Genomic DNA, 11,641 nt, shown 5'->3' on the forward strand with positions numbered 1-11,641 from the left:
TTTGTCACTTTACAAAAAATTATATATTTTTACTGTAAAATAGTATAATAAAAATTTGAATAAAATAGAATTGAATAACAATTAAGATTGAATATAATTTTTTTTAAAAATTTTTTAAAGAAAAATAAAATTAGTAAATAATAGAAATATAAGTATATTGTAAATTTCACCAACATTTTCTCTGTTCCAAATGTGATAATTTGATTTGTTCGAAATATGGATAAATTCCATCTACGTTTTCTCACTTCCTGTCATAATTTGATTGGTTAGAAATATGGGATTTTATGCCCCTCTATTCTCTAGTTACGATGAGTATAGCATTAGCGTAGTAGCATAGCGTTCATAGATTATATAGATTAGTGATATGTCATTACAATTATAATTATAATCGTATCATTTCCATCGAAGTCCAAAGACAATGATGGATGTGACGTTTATTAATTGATTTGATTAATCTTATTAATTCAGCAATAAGTACATGAATGTTGACCGGTTCTTGCTTCGTCTGCCCAAGATTAGAGCCTTCTTCCTCCCATTCCCATTACCATCTCTTGCCTTCCAAGTTTAGCTTTTCTGCATCTGGCAATTGATCCGTCTTTCATTTATTTATTTGCGTTCCACTTGTTTTTATCTCTAACGATTCCCTGCTCTCCTCTCCTGGAATTCCCTGCTCCTTCAGTCAGATATTTGAGTAAAGTTTTACGATTCAGAAAATCGGCAGAATAACCAGGGAATTAAGGGACAATGGGTGCGGATGAAGTGGGTGGATCGATGCGAAACGCGACATCAACAGCAGCGGTAGAGGCAACCCCGTATTATTTTTCATCAGTTTCAACCAACTATCCATTAATTTCCGCTCTTCTTGCCTTTGCTATTGCCCAGTCATCTAAGTTCGCCGCTTCATGGTATGTTTTCTTCCCGATTGTGATTTTGATTTTGATTGTGATTATGATTGTGATTGTGATTGTGCTTATGTAGTAATGTATGCCTGGTTCGAATTCGATCGCCCTGGATATGAGCAATTCATTTTAACCAAAACATTTGCAATTGCAGTTGTCTTTTATTCGCTACTGGTTTCTTGTTTATGCCCTTGTGCAAGTGCTTGTGCGTGTTTAATATCATTCTCTTTACTGATTACTGTCAAGAAATTTTTTTTTTCTTGGTTAATATTAAATGAATGATTTGATAATTCAGATATCATTCCCTACTCTTCCATATGTTTCTGAATTTATTACTCAAAACTAACTAGAATGACACTTTAAATTCAATCTCACGCCATTGAAATGTAGGGAGTATTTGGCATAGGGAAATGGAGCAGAGAAATGAAAATAAATCTATCTCCCTTGTTTGTTTGGACTTGAAAATTGAAGATTGAGGAACAAAATTATTTATGAGTTCTTTATTTGTTTGGACTTGAAAATTGAAGATTGAGGAACAAAATTATTTGAGTTCTCTATTTTCAATTATCTCCTATACGTGAAGAAATAGAGATTGTTAAAAGATATATTTAGAATATATATATCCATATTATATTATGGTAATTTGTAGGATTCTTGTCTAGATACGGGAAGAAATAGAGATTGTCAAAAGTTTATTTAAGAGTTTTGTAAGATTTTTGTTTTATTTAGACGATATTTATATCTCATTATAAGTATGTACTAGTTCTTATGATTGAAGAAAATTTCAGTTCATATTTTAATATGGTATCAAAGTTAAATTCTTTCTAAATACATCCGTGATCTGTTATATTGTTTTTATATTTTATCGATGCATATGCTTATACCCACGGTCATGCTGTCATTTTTATGCTATCTCCATCTCCGCCATTTCGATATTCACGGACTGACTTCCGCTTTCTATTATAACTTCATTGAAAGTCCTTTTTTCGATTCTAATTCTATTAAGAGCGAGCGAGTCCTGTTTTCAACTCTGGTTTTGTTGTGAGCGAACGAGCTCTGCTTTCGACTCTAGTTCTGTTAATAGTGAGCGAGTCTTTTGTTTTTTATTTTAGTTCCGTCGTGAGCGATAAAGTCTCGTTTCCAACTCTAATAGTGTTGAGAGTTCTATTTCCGACTCTGATCCAGTGGATGATAACACCACTTTCGCAATCTTGAAAAATTCAAGCTCGTTCGTGGAAGATTTCAACTACATCACTTTCGATCATTTTTGGAAAACTCTAGTTTGTTTGTGTTATACTGTGAGTTTTGAGAGAGGGTGCTAAGATATTTTTATAAAATACTCCCTCTGTCTGTTCGTAAGGATTACATTTACTTTTTGCAGGTTGATATTTGAATATTAATTATTATATAAAAATGAAGTACAAATTATAGAAAAATGGCAAAAATAATTTTTTTAGTGTTTTATAATACTAATATAATGATATTTGTATAAAAAAAAAATATAAATATAAAAGTATTTTTAATGTTAAATACAATGACGCAAAATGCAAGCGTAACTCTTGCAGGCGGACGGAGGGAGTGTATTATATTTATAGCAATTGTCTTATTTAAGAGATTTATAGGATTTTTGCCTTATTTAGACGATTTATCACTATAAATATATATGAGTTGTTATGATTGAAATAGAAAATTTAAATTTTATATACTGAGATAATTATCTATGATTAAAAAAACACCAGAGATTTATCTAATTTTCACTTTTAATTTGACACTCAAAACCCTCTTTGATCATTTTCCTCCCAAAATTTCTTCTCCATTGCGGTTGCTTCAATCACACTGTCTTACCCAATCAAAGTGTTTTGTGAAAAACTTTATTTGATTGATCAATTTATAATGATAATTGATTATATATATTTACCTGTTAAATTATCTCTTTTACCAAATAAAAGAACCAATTCTCATTCTCCTGTATAATTTTCTTTTTCTGCAATTTCATACTTTGCTATAATTTTCTATGCAATTCCGTGTTTCTTGAAATGCGAAGACATCAATCCTGTCTTGAGATATGAACTAAACTAATCACATGACCTCAAACTGGGAGTTTGCTTGATTGTTTGAGGGTTGAACTTAAGACTTAATTGAGAAATTTTGAGAAGACAATTCTTGTATTGATCAATTTAAAATATAGAGTTGCAGGGATATATATATATATATAGATATATATACTCTATATATATATATATTTACACAGAGAGGAATTTCTAACTAATTCCTAACAAACTAGCCAACTGTACATAAGAGTTGCCCAAAGAGAAACAAATGAGAAGTGTACAAAGCTCAATTGCTGTTCATCGTCTTCAACCTTTGCACTCGTCCTCCTCTTAGGAATCTTGACATACCCCGTCGAGCCCAGCATGCCTATGCATAGCTTTGAGCAAAGAATTTTGAACATAGTACCGCAAAGAGCCTTAGTGAAGATGTTAGCTATCTGTAGTTTACTCCAAACATGAATCAAAGAAATGAAACCTCTCAAGAAGTGATGCCTAACAAAGTGGCATGCAATCTCAAGGTGCTTTGTTCTTCCATGGAACACAAGGTTCTGTGCTTCCTGCAAACCAGATGGATTATCAGTGTAAAGCAATAGATTGTGAAACCTTACCCTACATTCTTTCTTGGCCTTCCAAGAGTTAAGTTTGGAACCAAGGAAGAAACAATAACCAGTTATGGATTTCCTTGAATCCGGACAATTCCCCCAATCTAAATCACGCTAGGCTTCTAATTGCGATGATTTTGTTGGATCAACTTTCAAACATTGGTTCAGAGTTCCTTTTAGGTACCTCAAAAGGTTAGTGGCAGCTTTCCAATGTGCAGAGGTTGGCTTTCCCATAAATTGACTTAGCTATTGGGTAGCAAATGCCATGTTAGTTCAGGAAAAATTCAAATACAATAGCCTTCCAATTAATCTTCGATATTGTGATGGATCAGCCAGAGGTTCACCATCATGTGTGGAGAGTTTCAACCCTGCTCGTGTAGGAGTAGAGGTGGCTTTCGCTTCCAGTATTTTCATGTCATCAAGGATTTTAAAAATGTAATGTCTTTGTGAAAGAAGCATCCCATCTGATACCTGCTTAATTTTTGAGCCAAGGAAATAACTTGCCTCTCCCATATTCTTTATTGTGAAGGCTTGATGAAGATGATCTTTTGTTTCATGAATAAGTTTTGTAGATAATCCTGTTTGGAGTATGTCATCAACATAAATTGTTAATACTAACATATTTCAGAGTCTTGATGCTTAATAAACAAACAATGGTTATGCGTGGATTTTTTGAAGCCAAATTCAAACATCTTTTGTTTGAGAGTTTTGTACCACACATAAGGGGCTTGCTTAAGTCTATAGAGGGACTTCTTCAATCTGCTAGCATGACCTGATGCAGCTGAGTATCCAGGTGGTGGATTGATGTATAACTCCTCCTCTAAGGTCCATGCCAGAAAGCATTCTTAACATCTATTTGCTGCACCATCCAACCTTTTGCAGCAACCACAGCCAAAATTAATCTAACCGTGGCACTTTTTGCTACAGGTGCAAAACACTTCAAAATCTACACCATGTATTTGAAAATAGCCTTTTGCCACCAACTGTGTGCCTTGAATCTGTTGATTGAACCATCCTTGTTCCACTTGACTCTAAACACCCATTTACAACCTACTGCCTTCTTCTCTTCCAGCAAAGATGTGAGTTCCCATGTTACATTAGTTTCAAGAGCCTTAAGCTCTTCATTCATAGCAGCAACACACTGGCTTGCTTGCTGCCTTCTCATAGGTAAAAGGCTCTATGACAGACTCTTCACTAACTTGCTTTTACTGATTTGTGCCGTGTACAAACATAGTCTTTCATCCAGCTAGGTTCTTCAAATTCTCTGAACTCTAGCATGTAGTTCTGAGGTGTTTGGAAGTATCTCAGGAGAATGTTACCTGTGCATTATCAAGGTTCCTCCCTCTGAGCTAGGTGAACACACTGTTCCTTAGTAGATTTTGTTGCAGTTATGGGAGTATTCTCTTGTGATAGATGATAAATACTACCTTTCCATCACCACTTGATGTTGATATAAAGCAGTTCTAAGGAGATTCATGAACCTCTTCAAAGATGGGAGAATAATAGGTTTGAATCTTTGAAGTAACATTCTCTATGTCACAATCTGCAGAGATCCCTGAAAATGTATCTTCATAAAATACAGCATCCCTGTTCATAATGATTTTCTGAGAGTGAAGATTAAGAATTTTACACCCTTTTGATCCATGCCAGATCCCACAAATAAGCCTTTGACTGCTCTCTTGTCCAGCTTAGTCTTGTGTGGGTCATTTTTGCTCATATCCCACAAATAAGCCTTTGATTGCTCTCTTGTCCAGCTTAGTCTTGTGTGGGTATTTTGGAGGGCATAGTGGAGATATCCAAAATTTCTCAAATGAAGCGCATTGGGCTCAGTAACATATAAGAGCAGATGAGGTGATCTCTATTTCAGAATTGGTGTGGGAAGCAAATTGATGAGATGTGTTGGCAAGTAGTGCATCACCCCACATGGATTCAAGCATATTAGAATGGAACAATGAGGACCTCATGATCATTACAAGATGCTGATGTTTCCTCTCAGCTCTCCCATTTTGCTGAGAAGTGTAGGCACAGTATTTTGATACATAATTCCATGACTTGTGCAGAAAAGTTTGAAAGCCATGACTTAAGGATTCTGCATCATTGTTAGTCCTTATGCTCTTAATTTTAGTATTCAACTGAGTTTTAAGGAGGAGAAAACATTAAGAGCTTGTGATTTCATTCTTACCTAGAGCTGTAAACGAGCCGAACCAAGCCGAGCTTGTCCTGTTTAAATTCGGCTCATTAAAGACTCAAGTTCGACTCATGTTCGTTCGTTAAGAGATATTAGCTGAAATTTTTGTTTGACTTCAACTAGTTTAGCAATTTTTGTTCGTGTTCGACTCGTTAAGAATTTTTTATTTTGTTTATTTTATTTTTTTAAATATAAATTAAATATATATACTTATAATAGTATATTTATTTATTAAATATAAAATTATTGATTTAATTTTTTTAATAAATATTGTCGAACGTTCGCGAATCGTTCGTGAATATTACGAGCTAAAATTTATATTTGTGTTCAGCTCGTTTAGCTTAATAAATGAGCTCTTAACGAGCTCAAACGAGCTGAACCGAACTAAGTTCGCAAACTGCTTATTTGTTTTACAGCTCTATCTTTAACAGGTATGTTCATGTTGATCAGCTGTAGTCATCCACTATAGTTAATAAAAGCTACTACCATTGATAACATAATGCTATTAGATGAATCAGCTCAAAACAACAAGCAACATAAGAGATACTTTTATTAAAACACAACTTCCTTTGCTTTGCATCAAGGGATGTATCGCGAGGTTTGTTACAAGCAATGAACTCAGACACATAAGGGATGTGTGCCAAACCTTATGAGATGGATGTCCTAATCTATCATGGCAAGAACATTCCTTAACAGCAACTAAAGCTTCAAAGCTAGGTTCCGCCACCAAGTGATAAAGATGTCCCTTCAACTTGCCTGCATGTGTACTTTTGACACTGCCACAGGAAGGTGTATTTTAGCAGGAGAATCCATCAACTGTTCTTACTGTCATTGGTATTGATATTCATGCATTCATTACCTGAGTGCTCAATCTCCAGCATGTTGAGATGGTCAAGGGGTATCTTCATCTTTTCAAATGCCTTTTGGATCTCTCCATCTTGTGTTATTTCAGTGAGTGCATCAGGTGACCATGCCAAGCCACCTGCCGAAGTTCCACCATCATCACCAATTTGCAGGACAGTTCACCTTGTTGGCTTCCCCACATTTCCTTCTTATTGTTCTGAATGGCCTTGAGCCAGTCAGGTGTTCCATGAAGTTTAAAACATGTTTCCTTGGTATGCTCAGACTTCTTGTAGTGCTCACACACTAGGCCTCTCTTATCAACCTTTTCTTATAAAAAAACTTGGGGCCAGCCTTATGCGAACACGTGAGAACTATGGGATTGGAGTAATGAACAAGACCATGGATCTCTTGTAGCTTTTCAACACCAACCAGCATCCCATATATCTTGTTAAGAGAGGCATCCAATCTAGCATCAAGATTTGGCTTTGTACATCAAATGTATCATTTAACCCCATAAGATACACTAGGATATCCTGTCGATTAAGGTACTATCCACTGCCTTCCTATCTTCAGGAACAGGGGCAAGACAATACAATTCATCCTTTAATTTTTTCATTCTAGTAAAATAGGCAAACATGCTCATGGTTCCTTGAGTCATACCTGAAATCTTTCTTTTTAGCTAGTAAACAAGTGGGCCGTTGCAGTGTCGATGCTTCATTTTCAACAGGTTCCACAATTCATAGCTGGTGTTCACATAGCCGAGTACATAAGGGAGATCGAATTTAGCAGCCATCTTAGTGTCACGGGTTGACAGTTTCATCCTATGTTCTCGGCTATAGTCCGTCCCATACGTTCGAACCCTTTGTCCCTGTATGGTGGATTAATGGCCTATATCTTGGTGTAAGTATCTGTTTCGCATATTTCTCCCATATTATATGGTATACCTAAGCTTAGTGGCAGCTTCTGGACACATTGCATATGGTATTAGAGCAATGTTGACGGTGGTGATGATTAAAGTGAACGGTTTGAGTTGTGCTCTGCGGGAGAGTATTGCTAGCAGCACGTTATAGGGCGAGCTTGTCCAAACGGAGATGGACATTTCAGGGGGAGTGCTCCTTGAGGGAAGAGGTAGGGGGACTGCTATTTGAGAGAAGAGGTACGCTCGATGGTGTAGTTGTGCCAAGGTGGAAGACCTTTGTTTGTGAAGGAAAAATCACGTTAAGGACGATCTAAGGGGCAAACTTTGCAAAGCGCAACAAGTGGTGTCCCGGATGGTGTACGAAGATGAGCGGCATAATGAGCTACTTGTGGGTCGGCTATGGGAAATTTCGCTGACATTGGGTGGGCACAAAAAGGTATGGAGGAAAGAGTCGGCGAATTGATGCCTGGAAGAATGCCAAGGGTGCGGGAAGCAACGTCGGTGTACTCAAATAGCGCCGCACAAAGGACATTTGCGACTTGAGGTGGGGGAGTATTGTCACCGTTCGACAGTTTCGCCTAGGTTTTTGGCCATAGTCTGTCCTATAAGTGCGAGCCCCTTGTCCCTATATGGTGGATTGATAGTTTTTCCATACTATATGGTATATCCAAGCTTGTTGCACATAGGAGACGGTTGGTCTGAGCCTCAGAGTGGGTGGGGTTTAGGCGCCCGGTGTGTCAGCTTCCGGACACGTTACACTAAGATCATACCTCCTCATTCCTGAGCTCTTGTCCCTGTTTTGTATCTGACTATCTGCCTCATTTCCCTTAGCTGATAGAGCATGCAAGACCCCTACTTTGAAGGAGAGAGTTCCCATTGGTAAGCAAAGTGGTAACAACTAACAAGGCTCATTCCGGATTGATCGGCAGACAATGATAACTCCAGCTGCGCCATTGAAGTTTTATGTGAACCACTGGTTGTTGCAGAGCTCCTTGCGGTGGAGGAACGCATCTTCAATGAAGAAGCGTTTCTGGAATTAGTGGCCATGGTGAATCAGATATTAATAGATTGCAGAAGCAAACGTAGGAAAAACTTAAGAAGCAGTGGAGAAACTGCCACAGACTTAATGCTCTGATCCCATGAGAAATTTTGAGTAGACAATTCTTGTATTGATAGGAATCTTTAACCAATTAATAACAAACTAGCCAGCTGTACATAGATTGGGCCAAAGAGAAAAAAATTACAAGTGTAGAAAGCCCAATTGCTGTTCGCCTTCTTCAACCTTTTCCATAGTCTTCCTCCTATGAGGAATCTTAATTAATATTCTCTGCTTATGCTTGCCAAGATTATTTTTTAACTTTAAACTTTTAACGCCATTATACTCTTGTCATTCAGGTATAAAGAAAAACGATGGGATCTCAAGCAACTTGTTGGATCAGGTGGTATGCCATCATCCCATTCAGCAACAGTAACTGCACTTGCAGTGGCTATTGGTCTGCAGGATGGTTTTGGGGGATCACTATTCTCAATTGCAGTAATCTTTGCACTTGTGGTATGATCCCTTCTATTGCCTTTTCTCTCAACTGTGCCATCTTTTAGTTAAAGAAACCAGTGTTGGCCATTGTGTGAGATTGCAACAAAAATTGTGCCTTGTTTTCATTGATCTGTCATTTCTGGAAATATTTATCAGCTGGGTAGTTCACATTGACCTGAAATTTCAGGCTTTTAGTTCTAATGGTGTCAGGTGCAAGGCACATTAACTATAAGACTAACTTATTTTAATATAGATAACACACACCTGCTTGCACGTGCACACATATATGCAATTAATACAACAATCCTCAACTAATCATACAAACATCTTATTACTAAAAATAAATCAAATGCCCAGTAGTCTTAAAACACAAATAGGCATATTTCAAAACATAAAAATTCTTTTTTCATCCAAGTCTATATTATCACCATTCGCATTTTTGGATTTATGCTTGCCATTGTTATTGTCATCAAGCTCTTCAATCTCAATGTCTTCCTCCTCATTGTCATCAACTAATCCAGATTCTTCTGTGTTGTGAATCTCTAGAACTTGATGAACCTTCTTTTGATCCTTATGCTCAAAAATTAGATATTGAGATGGAAAGAGTAGCTTGCCTTAGTAGGTAATTGATCATATGTGACGAGATAGGTGGAGGTGGGGTGGCGGGAGGCTTGAGAGACTGGAGGAAGCAATGAGAGGGCAAAAGAGGCAAAGATATGAATAAACCAGGAGGACAAAGGCAACAAGCAGTAGAGAGTCATACAGAAGATAAAATATTAGACTGCCTGCATTTTGTTTTTTAAGATGAACCCAAAATATACCCTATTACCCCATTAAGTAATTATTTATTATTAATAAAATTATGTTACAGTTTGCACCTGGGCAAGGTGCCTAACCATAGGTAATGGGTGCAGAGTCTGCGCCATTAATAACACTGATTACTAGTCATCCTACAAAAAGATGGGAACAGTATACTGGAGTTTCTTTTTGAGGAAGATACTTATTAGCATACCTAGCTTATATAACCAGCCAAATGAAGTAGATGACATGAAGAATGTTCCTGAAGTCACCTGAATATCTAGAAAAATCTTCGGAAATGAATTTCCGTTGTATGTCATTTCCTTTATTCTCAAGAAGTTGGTCACCTACTTTTGTATTGAATATTTCTGTTTTTGAGTAGCTATTGTGCAACTGGTAGACAAACACGCTTAGTTTGATTATCTCGAGTCTTAGTGATGTTTTATCTAATTGCTGTTCCTAAGAGCATGGTGTTCTTATTTGTGACAGGTGATGTATGATGCAAGTGGAGTAAGGTTGCATGCCGGACGGCAGGCTGAGGTTGGTACTTCTATTAAGTGGAAATTATATAGCTGCTTGTCCAGTGCAGACCCCATGTCTAAAATTTACGTGTGCATTCTATATAATACTTACGTATTCTTTTGAGCCATGCTATGTGCTGTCTGGGAAAAATCTAACGAACTCAAAATCTCAGGTTTTGAATCAAATTTTATGTGAACTTCCTTCGGAACATCCTCTTGCTGAGAGCAGACCCTTACGCGAACTTCTTGGTCACACGCCTCCTCAGGTTCAATGTTTATGCTTTCTATCTGAAAAAAGATTTGTTTGAGGAATTACATAAAACAGTCAACTGTTTTTAGTTAGGACTCTGGGATTAGATTCAATAAATTCTTACCTTATTCTTGTCCCTTTTTTGTGCACTCCTTGGAATATTCCATGATGTTAGCGCAGTCTGTCTTGTCTGAATTATGGCGACGAGGATACATTGTCTGCTGCAGTTTAAGAAAATTACATGAAATGCGTTGGCTATTTAAACTGGGATTGATTGACTATATCTATCTTATATGTGTTTCAGGTGGTTGTTGGAGCAACCCTGGGACTTTTTTTGGCGGTAGTGGTCGATTTTGTCCGTGATTTGTTTAGTGAAACCTGATGTGGCTCGAAGGCCATGCATTGATTCTGGTACGTCCATGAAACACACTATACAGATCTGGAATAACCCAAGTGATTTTCATCAACCCATTAGGCTGGATAAATTTAATGGTGTAATTGAGCGGCATTATGAAATGTAAATTGCAAAGGTAGCTGCTTGTAGAGTAGAGGCAAAGCTAGCTAGCTAGCTTTCTACATGATTAATTTGGTTGTATGGAATCACTAACTAACTATTCCTGGCTGTGGTATAGTACAAGTCCTCTATCATTTTTATTGATAACTTCATTTTATCATCATGGAGGACTCACATATGTCAAATGGTGGGTAGGAATATAATAGTGTAGATCCAAATATTCACCCCGCACTTACTACTTGCATTTGCATTTCTGTGTGCAAATCAAGGTTGTTCCGGCGAAGATTTAGGTACGGCGCTGTCTGAAATGACGACAATATGGCAATACGACGACCTGCTTATTATAATTTTTAATATTCAATTATACAATATGAAATTATAACATCAAATCACTAAATTTTAAATAAAATATTAAAATACCAAAATATCAAAATATTGAACATAACTATCAAAATACTAAATAACTAATATGTCGAAATATGAAAGTTTCACCACACCAAAAAATCAAAATTCCTTAAATTT

General features: G+C 36.7%; 1 protein-coding gene across 1 annotated transcript; it reads left to right on the forward strand.

The window, feature by feature from the left end:
* The first annotated feature begins 491 nt into the window (after positions 1-491).
* Positions 492-11,266, forward strand: LOC127263385 (uncharacterized). The gene is made up of 5 exons (XM_051292378.1): positions 492-905; positions 8,898-9,054; positions 10,324-10,374; positions 10,529-10,621; positions 10,910-11,266. Exons 1-5 carry the CDS (start codon positions 745-747, stop codon positions 10,985-10,987), a joined length of 540 nt encoding a protein of 179 aa, XP_051148335.1. The 5' UTR covers positions 492-744; the 3' UTR covers positions 10,988-11,266.
* The last annotated feature ends 375 nt before the right edge of the window (positions 11,267-11,641 follow it).

Source organism: Andrographis paniculata, unplaced genomic scaffold (genome assembly GCF_009805555.1).
Source record: "Andrographis paniculata isolate CXL003 unplaced genomic scaffold, ASM980555v1 Contig69END, whole genome shotgun sequence".
Taxonomy (NCBI): Eukaryota; Viridiplantae; Streptophyta; class Magnoliopsida; order Lamiales; family Acanthaceae; genus Andrographis; species Andrographis paniculata.

Bases quoted from the DNA above. Each gene is read 5' to 3' on its own strand.
- LOC127263385 (XM_051292378.1), top strand. From the start codon at position 745: ATGGGTGCGGATGAAGTGGGTGGATCGATGCGAAACGCGACATCAACA. The intron at 10,375-10,528 runs GTTGGTACTTCT...TCAAAATCTCAG, and splicing joins ATGCCGGACGGCAGGCTGAG to GTTTTGAATCAAATTTTATG. The intron at 10,622-10,909 runs GTTCAATGTTTA...TATGTGTTTCAG, and splicing joins TTGGTCACACGCCTCCTCAG to GTGGTTGTTGGAGCAACCCT.